The sequence below is a fragment of the Oxyura jamaicensis genome, chromosome 9 (genome assembly GCF_011077185.1).
Source record: "Oxyura jamaicensis isolate SHBP4307 breed ruddy duck chromosome 9, BPBGC_Ojam_1.0, whole genome shotgun sequence".
NCBI lineage: Eukaryota > Metazoa > Chordata > Aves > Anseriformes > Anatidae > Oxyura > Oxyura jamaicensis.
The window spans coordinates 2,833,438-2,849,820 of NC_048901.1; the positions used below are offsets into that span (position 1 = coordinate 2,833,438).

The following is a 16,383-nucleotide window of genomic DNA, read 5'->3' on the forward strand; positions in this document are numbered from 1 at the left end:
TCTTTTCTAGCTGTTTTAAAGACATGTTAGAAAGTGACATGTTTCTAAAAGACATCATAACTGTTAAATAAAATTTTTCATCAACTATTCTTGGGAGACATTATAAGGAGGTCTTTCTAAATCTTATTTTGTATTTTCCTAGTGAAGGGAGATAAAAACACAGTACTAAAATATCCATATTTGAAACAGATCAACATAAATGAGAAAAAATGAAAGTTTTTATTCTGGTTGTTCATTTAAAAGACTGTAAAGCCCAGAGACAGCAGTCGTTCTGTGATTTTTCCTGTTAACCACATGTAGTCCTGGATATATTTGAATGGAACCTGTCTTCAGTTTTTCATAAGTAATTTATCAAATACAGCAGAAAAGTATGTGTTTGGCTGTAGAAATTTGTTTATCTTGAAATAGATTTCAGTTTTAGACAGCATAGCACATATTGGCTCTCTGCGATACCTCCCTTTATGGAGGGCTAAAATACTACTTTGTTTTGTGTATTCTCTTTTGACTCATGCTGTGAGAAATTTTTGAATTTATATATTACTGCTATTAAAAATAAATATATTTTACATTGGATAACTATGTTCTGTGGAACATTAACCCAGCATTTTTCTCATTAAGAGTATCAATTCTTATCTGTGTTGATAAGTAACACTCACAGCTTCATTTCATGCTGGTGATTGCACTGTTCTTGGACAATAAAGAATTCATCATTTTAGATGCTTAGTGAGGAAATGACCCTCAGCTTTTCATGACAGTTTAAAGAGCACTTAACCATAATGTTATGACTTCATGTTCTGTTTTCAGCCATTGTGTACACGCAAGTGAGAGCACTGTGTGTTCAGCACATTGTGCTTCAAATGAAAGCAGGGGACCTGGTCCTCTGAACAGTTTTTCCTGATAACTGACCTTCCTTCATTCCACACTTAAGGTATTCAGTGACACTAATGAATGGAGCAGAGGTCCATCTCAAGATATTATGTGAGCTTCAATTTTACTAACACCTGCCCCTGTCTGCAGTCCCCAGTCCTGCCTCCACACCCGCTGCCTTCCCCTGCCTGGGCTCCAGGCTGTTGGCACTGCTCTGGACTGCAGCATAGGCCAGCATGCACGGGCGGGCTTCTGGCTATGCTGGCTTCTGCTGCTGTGCTGCAGGCGTAGTGGCAAGAAGCTGACTAACTCAGGTGTTTACTTATAGGTATGCATTTGAATAAATTAACGTCTCCTCTTAATGACTTAGCTGTACTCCTCAGCGTCCTGCAAAAGTCACTTAGAGGCATCAGAATGCCTATTAAAGAAATTCTTACATCACATTACTACTGAAGATGATTATTCTTTAAATAATATATTGAGGAATAATATTATATATATATAAAACATATAAAAACAAATAAAATAAATAATGAATAATATATTATATGGTATGCATAATATTGAGGAATTTTACATAGCTGATGAGATTATGCTTTATTGTACCATTGTTTTTTCATAGAAACTCCAGCAGTTCTTGGTAGCAGAAACTTCCCTCCCTCCCTTGGTGGGTCAGAAGGGAAGCACGTGCGTTACAAGTTTAACAGCATAAAACACAGGGCTTTGGTTATATGGTAGGCTCGATAGCTGGACATTGTTGTGTTCATCCAGACAAAGTTATCACATGTTCTGACTCCAGACTGTCAGCGTGGGTAAAGTTAACAGCAGTTACTAATTTTTCCCTTTCAGGAAGGCACTGTGAATTATACAAAGACCCTTGCATCAACATCAACTGTCAGAATGGTGGCACTTGTGACAGTGAAGGACTGAATGCTACGTGTATTTGTGCACCTGGATATGCAGGCAAGTTAATGTGTATATTACACAGGATGTCGGTGTTTGTGGTGTCCAAGATGAATACCATATAAGCATCTCTTCAAGGAAACAAATTAATTTGAACATTGGTGAATTGTAATCAGTCTAGTGAGAATGAAAAGTTATTGATATTACTTGCAACTGCTTTGAACTTTAAAAATTTTGCAGCAAAATATATATATATGGCTAAAGAGAACTCACTAGGCTAAGAGCTGTTTAATATGCCTTCTGACATTTCTGCTTGAGACTAGATTGCATTTTAAAAATAACATTTGGAAGAAATTCAGATAAGTTGCTGTACTAATTGGACACTGTTGAAACTGGAGGATGTTTTAACCTTGACCTATTCGTTACTGTGAGCTGAAGAAACAACTAATTCTGTTACCTGAATATGCAATTGCTAAAAGCCCTAAAGTGCTTGTTACAAATCAATTTCCACTTTCAGAGTAATGGTAAGCAGTACATTTAATCCTTTGGCCTTGTATTTAAATTGACCTGATTGGTGTAATCCAAATAATGCTGTCAAAATAATTTGCAACCTGATGTTCTGTTAGGCATATAAGGTAATAGGCGAGTCATAGGAATAGATGAACCTGTTCATAGCCTTTTTGTAGATCCAAATGGTGCTCTGTGTTCTGTGCTTGTTAAAGGCCATTAAAAAAATAAATAAAGCTTTCTCTTGCACAATGGCTGTTTCTCAGAAGCATTTATTACCCATATTATAATTACTCTAGCACTTCAGGATATATATATATATATATATATATGTATATATATATATATATATACCAAATTGTTATATCACATTTGCTTTGGAAGGAACTCATATTTAAAGAAAGGAGAGATGGATAATCTAAGTGAGGTCAGTCGAGTCACTTAGCCCTCAGGCTTTGTTTTCACCTGTTTGAATGAGGATATTTCCTTCCTAGGGGCTCTGTGAGACTGACTTCTTGAAACATTATGGAATACTTTTGATGTTCTGAGAATAAAGATGCTATCGAGCTATAAGGTGTTATGCAGTTACAGAAAAATCAAATGGCATTGATGACATACCTGATATACTGCTGCTATATGGATTTTTTTTTCTTTTTCTCCATGATATAAGGTGAAGAATGTGAAATTGATATTAATGACTGTGACAGCAACCCCTGTCATCACGCTGGAACTTGCATAGATCAGCCCAGTGGTTACACCTGCCATTGTCCGCATGGATGGGTTGGTGCAAACTGCGAAATACGTAAGTTTTGTAAAAACTTTATAGAACTTTTTAAAATTATATGTAAAGTTTGTAAAAACTTTACAAAAGTTATATGTATATATAGCTATGTAGTTAGTTGTCCTAAAAAGCTTTAAAAAGTGATACAGATGTTACAGAAATTTACACTTGTCTCTAAATATCTGTCTGCTGCACTCTAAATCATCTGTAAATCATCAAAATTCTGTTAAATGTATTTTAGAGAAAAATGCTGAACCAGATTTGGATGATAGGGAGGAAGCACAAGGTTGATTTGGATGAAGGTGAGACTGTAACTGTTCAAAAGTGTCTATGGAAGAGAGAAAATTCTGTTTCTGGGCACCCTGCTTGGTTGAGGTGCTGGACCAGATTGTCAGATACTGTCTCACAGTTGGGCACTAAGCAGTTTGCCTTTTAATTGCATGTATGCTTCAGAGCTTGTTTTCATACTCGCCTTGCGTGAAGGATACTTCCATAGAGCCATAAGCAAGGTGCTAACAGACTGGTACCACCTTCTGAGCACCTGCAGTTCCAGCAATATTTCTGGAAAACTGCTACGAACTTGCTTACCTAAGGAAACAAATGCTGTGTAATTCTGCTGACTGGGGTATGCATGCTGTCACTGTCTTTTTCAGGACTAATTTTTCTAACTTTAGGCCAGTTTCCACTAGGTTTGTTAGAAAGATAAAGGTCTCCAGAACATTTAGTAAGACTTAGAGAGGTTCCAGGGTTGGGTCTAGTAACAGCTCCAGTGTAATCCTTATTAGCATGGAAAAAGCTTTAGTGTAAACTCACACTGAAGTCTAATTGTGGAAGATTTGAAACGAATTAGACTTCATTATTTCTGCTGCTTTGAGAACTGCTTTGGATTTCGCTGATGGCTTGTTCTTGGGCTTCAGATATCTTCTTTATTAGAGAGTTTAGCCATGTATTTAACTGCTTCAATGCTCAGATACTGTGCTCATGGATCCCCTCGAGATATTACACAGATACACGCGTTTCTGTGAGGGGATTTACACCTGTTAGCACAGCTAATGTTGCAGTGATATGCCACATATTAAAAAAAATAGAAGGGACTAAGGACTCAGAAAACTCCTATTGTACACGCATGAGAAAATGCTTACATAAAGGATGGAATAAAAAATGTTTTCCTTATCTCACTTCCACAAGGAGGATACAAAACTTCTCTTTACTTACACATTACTGAAACACATCAACTGCTTTTTAAGTTTATTTCCATTCTATTCTATTGCCCTACAGTCACTAAGTTTGGCTCTTTGCACCACATATACCTGGTGTAAATGCCTGGGAAGATGGGTGAAGCAGAAGGTGGAAGGAACCTTTTCTGTTGCCCAGCTGCTCAACTATTCCTGCTTGCCCCTGTAAGGGATGCACGCCCCTAAGCACTGTGTAAGGCAGGTGAGGTTCAGGCTTACATCTGTGAGTAGTCAACAGCAAATCCTTTCTGACCCCATTAGTAAGTTGGCTGGAGGGAGACAGGATAAAACTATGCTTGAATTTTCATTCTCTTGAGGGAGGAGGTGTCTCTGCTTAGTGCATATTTCTCTACACGTAGCATCTGCTTACACCTGAACTGCAGTGGCCTTGCCTGCTGCTCAGGAACCTGGTGTTTCTGCTCATTACACGCGTATAAACTGTGTAAGTTTAAATGATGGGAAGGAGCAATAGCACATAGTTGTTGCAGTTTTAAGCCTTTCACTAGCTGATTTTTCTTTTATCGTGTGATTGCAGTATCAGGAGGCAGAGAATTATCTAAGTTAACGGGCATTGATAATACTGCAAGTCTGATTCTCAACCAGAAACCGGACCTTTTATTTCCATCTCAATATTTGGAGAAAAAAATGATATAGTATTTTTCATGGCAATTGCTCTCAATTGAAGAGGTTAAAATTAATTATGTATTTATTTATTTTTTTTCAAACAAATCAGGACAGCTATTAAAGTGTACATATGCAATAATAATAACGTAGCAGATATTAAAAATGCAATATAAAATTTCTGGTTTGGATTAGCCTTAAAGGAGTGAAAACAGGATAAAAAAAATCTTTGCATAGTCATGCAGAGATATATTTTGAAGGACAATTATATTTAAAATTTGAGGGTTACCAAAAGTTTCTTCAATAAGCATAGCATCAGCAAATGTCACACATTCTCTTGCTATTAGTTACTTTGAAACAGCATCAAAGTAAAGTGTTGTGTTATTACGGGGCCCTGGGATGCTTCACAACAGTCAGATCTAAGTATGGGCATGCAGCCTCTCTAATCAATGCGGTGGCTTATACCCAAAGCTGTGGAAGCTTTCCTAAACCGCCTGGATTTTAACAGGTACGTAAAGGATTATGCAAATAGACAGGGACTGAGTTTTGAAGAAATCACTTTGCGGAAGGATTTGAAAGCATTTTGATCTGCAGATTTTTCTACAGAACTGTGTATCCCCAGGAAGTTCTTTGTGCTGGCTCTCTCCTGCACTGAGTTATCCAGTTGTTCTGAACCCAGTCCTGATCATGTCCAGAAATAGAAAGCCCTTTTCTAATTTCTCTTTTCTAATCTGGTGCAGTACATCTGGACTCACTGGAGTTCAGTCAACGGTGCATTGGATTCCTGTCGACCTCTAAAGATTGAATCTTTTGGTGTTTCTGTTTCTGTTACTCTCTCCATAGCCCCTTGAAATATTTATCATACTGCTTCAGCATTTGGTGCACAATGGTTAATATTGTATTGGAAATTAAATTTATACTCCGTGCACTGGCTTCCTCACTGGGCCATCCCTCTGAATGCCGGAAAAAGACAGGATAAAGCCAGGCTTCAGGCTGCTCAAAAGGGGAATAGTCAGGGCTGCAGGAGTCATTTGACTGAGTGGATCACATTTTATCTTAGGTGATTTTCTGTTACTAGCCATAAAGCATGAAAGAGACTGATGTTACTGATGTACTTTTTTTTTTTTTTTTTTTTTTTCCCCTGGAAAAACTCTGTAATTGCTGTTAGCAGTTCCCAATTTTTTCCACTAGCTGTCTGTTTTATGGGCTTGAAGTGACTACCCTAGCAGGATTTCAGGGTTATCTTTTTGTCAAACTGCACTCTTTAATTTTCAAGTGCTGTATATACAAAAAAACAGTCAAGTGAAATGTAATGTGCCTAGGTGAACTGTGATATTTACTGTATCATCTTATTGTTCTTACCAGTGTTAGCAATACTAATCAATTAGGATTAAATTGATCTTAATTATAAAGAGTAGATTTTTCTTTTCAAGATGAACTGTATTTGCCTAAAAAGTTAATGGAGCATTCAGTGTAAAAATGCTACAAAACATCTCTCATGAATTCCCCAGTGCCTGCTGGTTACTTGTTAATATCATAACCTTTGCTTAATTATTAATGTGGTTACCAAGGTAGGCCAAGCCATGTGGTTGCTTGAGTACTAATATTAAAAAGTATTTGTAGTGCAGACTGTATGGTGCTTGTTGAAATCTAATTCTTAATTAATTTTATTAATATTACTATGACAACTGAGAATACGGTAACTTTGAGCTGTCATGTGTTCTTTCTAATCTTTGGAGTATGAGCTGTTAATCTTTGTATTTTTATCTGCTGGAGAAGAAAGGAGGAAATATCTCTCATACTTATCATCCAGAGATGGAAGACAGAGTCTAAATCAGAACCGTCTTCCCATATATCTGCTCACATTAGATCTGATTTGGCTTATTCTGACAACCTGACAGAAACCACCATGTGTGACGAATGTGCTGCAGAACAAAAATAGAAACCCATCCCAAACTGCACAGAGCACAGCTGCATTCACTCCTCAGAGCCTGACTGAGCAAATCGCAGTACCAGCACTTCAGAAACATTAAATCCCTGAATGATTCGAGCTGATCAAAACTTCACTGATCTCTGAGGAAGGTAACACAAACAAGGGGTCCTGTAAACTCAGCTCACATTTGCGAACAAAAAGTCTGAGCAAGTCCAAGTGCAGGGGTGCATCAGGACAGCCCTTGACTAGTGTAAGCCAAAAGCAGCCGTTTCTTCAAACTCTGCCCAGATGAATCCCACATGTCAAACTTTCAGGCTTTCTCCCTACCTTACTCTGATGATTTTTTTTCCTAGTCTGGCACTGATAAATGAAAGTTTGAATATCACAAATATTTGAGGGAAAAAAAAAAAAAAAAGGTTTGCAATATTTAAATGCACGAAGCCTCTTTTAGATTAGCATTACTTTAAGGTCTGCTTTGAGACACTTTGAGACCTCTCAGGGAAATTATGCTCGAGAGAAGACTCTACTGCGCTCAGCATTATGAAATGCCCTTTTCGTCCTTGAAATGATGGTTCTTTGTAGATGATTCTCTAATGCGTATCTGCCTTGTGGAGCTTTCCAGAGCACTACACAGCTTACAAGAAGAATGAAAGAGGCACAGTTTTTCTTGAGCACAACAATTTTATGTGGAAGGACCCAAAGACGTTCATGTCAAAATGTGTTCCAAAACCAAATCTTCCAAGTCTTACCACACATCATTCAAAGGGTGAATCCCAAACATAAGGTCTTTGGCAGAATGAAGTTGGAAGATGTTAGTGCAAAACGTAATAGGTTTCTTGAGCAAAGCATCATGCCTACACGTAGGAGGGAACTGCTAGACCTGTATTGTCATATTTCTGGCTTCTGGTAGTATTGTTGTATTACATATTTCTGGCTTCAAAAGCTGGCACAAAAATATGGAAAGTGAATATAATAAAATAATTCTATTCAGCAGGAAGTATATAGGATATTATTTAATACTACAAAATGCTATTTAATACTACAAAATACTAATTATACCTTTTATTTCTCATTGGCAGATCTGCAGTGGAAGTCTGGGCATATGGCAGAGAGTCTAACAAACATGCCTCGTCACTCCCTCTACATCATAATCGGGGCTCTTTGCGTAGCATTTGTCCTGATGCTGATCATTCTGATTGTGGGAATATGTCGCATCAGCCGCATTGAATACCAAGGCTCTTCCAGACCAGCCTATGAAGAATTTTACAATTGCAGAAGCATCGACAGTGAATTCAGTAATGCAATTGCTTCTATCCGACATGCCAGGTTTGTTCTGGGGATGGTAACTTTAACAAAAATCTGTTATGACACGTAATTTCAGTCCATGCGTATTGCAGCTAACCACTGCTGGCAGAGAATGGGCTGCTTTGTTGTGAAAAGACAGGATCGCCGGCATTGCTCCTTGGTCTTTTTGGATCCCTATTCTGTTCTTGGCTCAAGTATGATAATCCAGCACAACTCCTTGAAGTCAGTGGGAGTTATTCTGAGCTTATTTGGTGTGACTGGTGAAGAGAGACAGATGCAGTTCCTAGCCTGTAAGATTTTTTGGGGGATGTAAGCACTCTTTAACAGATGCACACAAATAATTTGATTAGACAGCAAAGCCACTTGTTGATTTTATGACTAATTTACCACATTATTCAGTGAGACTTTTCAAATCACTGATTTTTTGTGCCCGTTTGCCTCCAGATGAGGATCTTTCTTTTACTTGCTTTTCTAGAGATTGTCATCTCTTGACATTTAATTTTAATGGAGCACTGGCAAGCCAGGGCATTGGGTGTCAGAAAAATACAAAAGTAGGGCTGGAATGGATTCAACAGCTGCAGTGCAAGCTATTGTACCGATGTAGCATTAATTATATGTAGCTCCATGCCAATAATTGTCTTTATTCAAGTCATTTGGAGGTTTCTAGAGTTAGAAAGGGCTTTCCTAAAATCCAACCTAGATTTTCTTTGCTATGAATTAGGCCACTTCTTTCTGACTGCTCTTTGGGTTGTCATGGACAATAATTTATCACCATTCTTTTTCTGGTAATCATGTAAATCAGGTCTCCCTCCTTCCATTCCTCCCTTTCCCTCTAAACAAAGCAGAACTACTTTTTTAATTCACAGACCATTCTTTCAGTATCTCCTCCTGGATCATGTCAGCTTCTTTACTGGTTCTTTTTTGAAGGATGGTCCCCAAAACTGGAAATAGTTCTCCAGCTGAAGCTTTGACTGTGCCAAACAAACTAAGCAATCACCTCCTGTACCTTAATTATGTCATTACTCTTCATACAATTGAAAATGAAACTTTTTTTTTTTTTTAATTAGCATTACACTAGGGATGTTTTAATTTTGTGACCTGTTAGACCCCTTCCCCACCCCCAAGATCCTTTCTGCCATGTTGCTTCCTAGCCAGTGTTATTTTGTCTATATTTGTCATCTCTCATAATAGGGTAGAGCTTTCATTTTTCTTGTTTCTTTTTCCCATTTCTTCAGTTTGTCAAGACCACTTTGAATTCCAACAAAAGCATTCATATATGTTACCATTAAAATGCTTTTAAAAGAATGGAGGGAGACATGTTCCTGTGCAGTGACATGGAGAAATGTGTGCACATTGGTTGGTGATTGCTGGTAATTCATTTTCTGAACGCTCTGTTTCTGTTTCAGTGCAAATTAAGTAGGTTAATGTGTGCCCGCACTGAAGTTTTCTAAGTTATCTGAAATAGATGAGGAATTCCCACAGGCTCAGTTAATCACATCGCAGCTTTGGGCAGTAGCTCTTTAAACTGTTCCAACTAGATTTACACTAAAACATTTGTTCATTGTCAACACATGTCAGCCAGTGAATGTTTTAAAAAGACAATTGTGTATAGTTTATTTAACATAACAATCTAAATAATATGAGTGTTCTTCAACTCTTCCCTTGACGTCTCCTTTGCCACTCAGCCTTACATCTCTTCTACTCAGCATCTCCACACTGTACACATCCTGAGAAATGGTTTTTCTTTCAGTGGTGTATTGGAAGAGGAGGAAGTTTCTTTATGGCCCATAACAAAGCTTTATAGCTTTTTATTATTTGGCCTTGTGCACATCTACTGTTATGTACTGCTCATCTCCAAGGGTGGAGAGCAAGGTGCAAGCTGATACTGTTAATCTTTCAAATCAAACCCCTCTCTTACTACTGCAGCAGTGACGAATGTGTCATTCCTGTTCAGTTCCTACTCACGACGTGGTACTTGGCGCTTCCCAAAGACTGGGAATGGTCTCCTGAGGAACAGGAGACACCTGAGTTTTCTTAATTACTTCTTAAAGCAAATTTGGCAGCTCTCTATCCAAGGGCACCAAGGGAAGGAATACCAGCAAGACAGGATCTTTTGGATCTGAATCCTTCCTGCTTTTTAGAGTTTTGCTGGCAGGTACTGGAAATGGTAAAACGTTTTCCTGTATGAAACCTTTCAAAAAGAAATTGGGCAAGGTCGGGTCTTTTCGCTACTCTCTGGATTACTCTGAATAAATTGCCACTTATAACAAAGGGCAGAAGTTTAGAAAAAAAATAAGTTTGCATAAGGGTTAAATAACTTCCAAAGAAGTCTTTAAAGTGGGATGCATTCATGCTGATTTTTCAGATCTATATTATGCAGTTAAAAATCATGTTATTGGAACCTGTCAGCAAAGGCTTTCCATATCTTGGGAAAGGTGTTTCTACGTAATGCAAATGAAATAATTTCATTCCAAATAATAATTCTCTGACTCTCAGAAAATGGATGCAGTATGAAAAGCCAAGATAGAGCTGCCAAGTCAGGTAATTCAAAGAGATTTATGTGAAGATTATTGTGTTCATTTTGGCTTCAGGAACATATAAAATACTGTTTTGGGCATTTCAATCCAGGAAAAGATGCACAACTTTTATAGTGTTGTGTTTTTTTTTTTTTGTTTTTTTTTTTTTTTTCATAAAACCACAAATCTGCATACTAAAAATACCCAAGTCTGAATTTTCAGAGTTACCATATTTGAGACCTGACTTTCAAATAATAGGTTCTCAGCGTTTTCTGAAAATCAACCCCCTTTCTCAGTTAGATACAAAAAGTTATTAGTGTCAGTAGGCATCCAGAGAGTGTGGATTCCTGTTGCATATTCAGTAAATTATTTTAATATCACTTGTTCAGGTTTCTCAGATCTTTATCCTGATCACTTTTTATAATTTGATCTCTGCTAATCAAGGTGCTTGCTGTAAGCAAAAATGAATGTGATCAAGGATAGTTACTAATAAATGTCTGCTTTTAGTGAATGTTCTTAGGATTAGCAGATAGAACTTGACGGTATTCTAACAAACTGAAGCACAACCGTCTTTACTATTCATTATGCAGAGAATAAATAAATACTCCAGTTATATTCATTTTATCTTTAAAGCTTATAAATTTTAAGGCCAGAAGAGAATGTTGTTATGAAATAACTGACCACTTGCTAATGCAGATGCAAGACTTCACTAAATAGGAACCAGAAACTGCTGTTGAAACCGGATCATCCACTTTAGACAAGCAGCCGTACTGACTTCATAAGATATCCAGTCGCAGAGATGGAACTACTGTAAATTTTTCTTGTCTTTTGATATCATTAGCATTAGATTCCAAGCACTTCTACCGTGTAGTTTGCTTAATTCTAACTTCCACATGCTGACTCTTGTTCTGTCTATGTGTGGGCTGGAGAGTCTGGTTCATCAGGCTCTGATTAAGTCATCTTGTCACAGCAGGGTAAGCTTCTCCCCACCACACGTCCTGTGCTTGTTCCGTGCAGTGAACATGCTCCGGTGTTTGAGTCTGCTGTGTCAGACTGCAACATCCGAGGCTTCCTCAGTCTGATGAGCTTCAGTATATTCTCTTTTTTTACCCTCTACCAGTGTCTCAGCTTTGTGGAAACTCTAGGATTACAGCTCAGTTATATTAAGGAATGCACGATACCACTTGTGCACTTTTTTTTTTTTTCCAGTGAATAATGCAGAGGAAATTATTTTCTCATTATTCTCCTCCTGTGGAGAGAAGAATAATCTCTTCCTCCTGTGGGTATGGATTTTTTTTCTTCTGATCTCTCTCTTTTTCTTCTCTTGTTTAAACTTATTTGTGGACTCCTTATATGAACGGCTGTTTTTGAGCAGAGTTGCAATGTGTGGTTTCTTTCTTCTGCTTTTGGGACCACTCCAAATTCCAGCCTATCTCACTGAAGTTGGAGGTTATCATTTCCTTAAGGCTTGGCCATAAATTTTCTCAAAGTTCTACTTGAATGGAATTGGAGAGGTGAATGACTCTCTATGGTTAGCCATCTTTTGAAATGCCCTTCTAAGAAGTGGAGAGGCAACCCTGTGCCATGCTTGAAGTGGAATTTGCAGACAGACAAACATGGAGCAGCGTGAGCCAGGAAAAATTCCTGCGTTGAGTAGGATGTCCCCAAAGTTGTCACGGAACCCTCAGTCTCTTAGGCAAGTTACACAGGTTGATTATATTCAGTGTTTCATTACCAAGTGTATTTTCCAAATTTCATGCTCCCTATGCCACTAGGAAGTATCTCTGATACATACATTGGAACAGTATCATTGCTCATGAATAGTCATGTCAATGCTAAATGTAGAGGCCATAGAACTTTCCCAGTCCTCCTGATATGCTCTGTTTATAGATCCAAACTCAAAATTGTTCTTCAGATGCGGTATCATTGTAAAGCTAATGTTAAAATGATTATCTGTCATGTCCCTCCCATCTTTTTCCAGTATGCGTGCATCTCAGGACTGAGGTTTAGCCATCTGGTGTACAATCTTTGTCCATAGATGAATAATCTTGTATTTGGTCATACTTGTCTTTTTTATTTCTTAGTATGCGTTTTTTTTTTTTTTCTTTTTTTTTCTTTTTCTTTTTTTTTTTGTAAGCAGTCTATTAATTGATCTGGTGCAGTTTGTAGCAGGAAACTGCATCTTTTCACTATTTATTACCCCTTTAATCATTGTTTTTACAGATTGTATTGGCAATTGTTTTATGTTTTCACCATCATTTAAACTGTACAACAGCACCAGATCCTTGTGCGACACTACTAGATACGCACCCATTGAACTAGGACATCCCATTTAGCAATTTTGCTTTGAGACCTCCAAGTTTTGTGTTAACTCTGTTTAGTGTTACAAGCTGGGACTGGCTTCTGAACCGCCTGATCAAAGCAATGTGGTCTACCAGTCAGATGGCTCAGCCAGGCCACAAACAACTAGCATATGTTGTGGTCTTTCCTCAGTGTTTTCTAATTAGGGGCACATGTCAACTCTGACCTACACAAGAGAACAGATTTTGTACTGTTTCACCATGTGCAAGAAGCCATGTGTTCTCTGTACCTGTCAAAAGGGCAAAATTTTACTGAAATCCCTGGAGAATTTTCATCATCATTTGTGTCTGTGAAAAAGCTCTGTTTCCTTTAAACCCTTGAGAATGATGGAGAAATTCAGAATTCACTGCTGCCTTTGATTGGTAAGATGCCATAACTTGATTCCTTGACCTGATTCTTGGAATTTTATCCCAGATATAGAAAAACAAATTTATCTATTATGAAGCTGATGAGGGAACATGGCCTGTCTATACTAAAGTAAACTATAGAAGAACGCAGACATTCCTGCGTGGAAATGTTATCTACTGTGGCCTTATTGACAGCCGAAATACTTAGAAAAATTGGAGTACCAACAGATAGATCATAATACTTCCAGCAATTTTAGTTTTATCAACAATTCTAGATCATTTAAAATAGCCAAGAATTAAATTGGAGTGGGCAGGAAGCTGCATTAAAATCTTGGAAGAAAACCAAGTTAAGTTTGTTTTCATATAAATATTATCCTCAAAATCTGAATTTTCTGAACCTCACCTTCAAATGCACACAAATTAAATTAACACAGAGTTAACATGGCACATAGGAAGGGAATAAAAAGAATCCTTTGTTTGGATCACTATACGAGTAAGTCTTTCTGTTTCTGTGTTAGTATTTTTTCTCTGCATCAGGTCCACAGGGAAGGCAGTTTTTGGCACTCTTTTGCCTCATTTTTATATAATCCTTTTCATTATTTATAATTCCTGTAATTGTAGTCATTTTTAACACGTAAGTCATGCTTCTGCATTCAAGTTGCATTTTAGCACTGTATCTTAATAAATGATAAGCCACGTGACAGATTGTCTATGCAGTGCAAAGGCACCTATATGAGTTTTGGATGTTGGGACCACAATGGTACAGCCACAGGAAATCTCTGTACTCTGTTGCTTATGATGCCTTTGCAAGACTGGTAGGTTTATGTGGCATTGCAATAGCCTAACTGCCATTAATTTTGTCGGTGTTGCAAATAGCATGCTGAATGTTGATAATTTCAACTTGCTTCTCAAGTGGATGTCAGGTGAGCAGTCTTTAAATTATTATTTTTAATCCTTTGTCTACAGTTTGCAACTCAATTCACTGCACAGCTGTTGCATTTCCAAATGCAAATGTGATACTGTTGTCTGATATATATATATATATATATATATATATATATATATATATATATATATGACCTGACCTCAATGTTGGTTGTTAGAGTGGGCTCTAAAATTTCTAGCCTTGCTGAAATTATATGTTTCACTCTTGCCTTCCACAGTCTTCCCAGATTCTGGTACTGCTGAATTCAGGAGCTGAATTCCTGCAGAATTCCTTTGATAAGCAATGTTTATTGTGTTGTTGTTATTATTAATCTGATGCATATATCTTCAAAATTCCAGTTCAGATATTAAAATATCTGTACTTCCAGAATGGTGCAATACAATTTAGAATTTACCTAGGCTCTCTGGGTTTGTTTCTCACAACACACCATCACTCAGCGGGTTGTTGCCATTAACTTGTTCATACTTCTGTTTGTCACCACAAGCTTTCTTTTGTTTCTAGGTTTGGCAAGAAATCCCGACCTGCAATGTATGATGCAACCCCCATTGCTTACGAAGATTACAGCCCAGATGACAAACCTTTGGTTACACTGATTAAGACAAAAGATTTGTAACCTAGCGTATCTTTTTTGCATTATTTTTCAAAAGGATGGGCTACTAACCTAATTTAAATATTTTTAAGAAGAAAGCATAAGTAATTTAAAAACATTAGATGCTTCAGAATTTTCTGTAGAATATTTAAGAACCAATTTTCTGCAGCTTTTAGTTTGGAAAAATATTTTAAAACAGAATTTGTGAACTTCATGAATTACATTTTAATGTACCTTGAGCTCTATAAACTATAAGCTTACGATAGTGTGTGCTTTTTTCTTGGTAGACACTATTACTAAACCCAGATGAGTTTCTTGTGGTTGTTACAGAACAGAAAACAATAATTAATGAGGAATTCTTTATGACATGTCAGTGCCAGCTTTCTCAGTAGAGGTAGGAAAAACGTGAAGCATAATATGATATATAATATATCCATTAATTAAAAAAGTCTAAAATGTTTGTGTTGTGAAAAAGAAACTAGTAAAAATTATTATTCCTAATCTGAATGAATTAGCTTTTGCCTTATTCCATGCATGGATAGACAACCTATTTCTCCATTATTTCCTGAAAGTTGCTGGAACATATTCTTGAGTTGATGTTTGACATTTTTGTAATAGTATTCAGGCTAGGCCTTGTATAATAATTAAAGTGCCTCCTGAGGCAAAGTAAGGGCATGATCCTTTAAGCATTGAAATCAATGAGAACATTTCCATTGACTTCAGTGGGCATGGGATTAGATCCTACAATTGGACTGAATCTATATTTTTCTTTAAAAGTCAAAGTTTTTTATATTGTGAGTAAACTAAGCATATGGTTTGAGTTGTTTGTTTCCTAAGGTTGTTGATGTACAGTATCGTTTCATGAAATATTGTGTATTTCTCACAGCGCTTCTAATTTAGGATCAGTATGTTTTTTGTTTGGTTGTTTTTTTTTTATTATTTTATTTTATTTTTTTGTGGCTGTATTTGATTGCTTATGGGCTTCTTAAAATTCTTGCTTATTTCAGAAAATATCAAATAAATGTTATCAAGTGAAGATTGGAGCTGTTTCTTTTGTTTTTCTTAATTTGAAAATGCAATGTTGTCTATAAATTTGAAAAGACATTCATGTATGTGCTATAAGTAATGCCTAAGAAGACATTCCAGCTGTTAACCTGAAAAACAAAACAAAAAAAGCACTTTGTTTACAAGGTAAGTTATTTTAGCAAAGGTTAGCTTGGAGAATGGCAGAAATGGAGAACTATGTGGTATTTCTGTTGAAGTATCTGTTTAAGCTTTCAGAACAAGATAAAGACAGGTGAGTGATGAGGTTTCTCTGACTTCAGGTTTAAGGAATTGGTCAAGGACGAGAAAGCTCAGGTTCAAATCCCGGCTTGGTTTAGGATGACCTGCAATGAAAAGTTCTACTCTGGTTAGCTCTAAAACTCTAATGCTCATTTTGGGGTGGAGATGGTAGTAAACCTGGGAGTAAA

At 37.0% G+C, this 16,383-nt stretch overlaps 1 protein-coding gene across 1 annotated transcript in view; it reads left to right on the top strand.

Moving 5' to 3' along the window:
• DNER (delta/notch like EGF repeat containing) overlaps positions 1-15,952 on the top strand; it is a 119,866-nt gene extending 103,914 nt beyond the window's left edge. Inside the window, exons 10-13 of the mRNA XM_035334616.1 lie at positions 1,717-1,830; positions 2,948-3,079; positions 7,927-8,173; positions 14,824-15,952. Coding sequence (XP_035190507.1) covers positions 1,717-1,830; positions 2,948-3,079; positions 7,927-8,173; positions 14,824-14,935 — 605 coding nt within the window. The 3' untranslated portion in view covers positions 14,936-15,952. The remainder of the gene's footprint in view (positions 1-1,716; positions 1,831-2,947; positions 3,080-7,926; positions 8,174-14,823) is intronic.
• Positions 15,953-16,383: the final 431 nt, after the last annotated feature.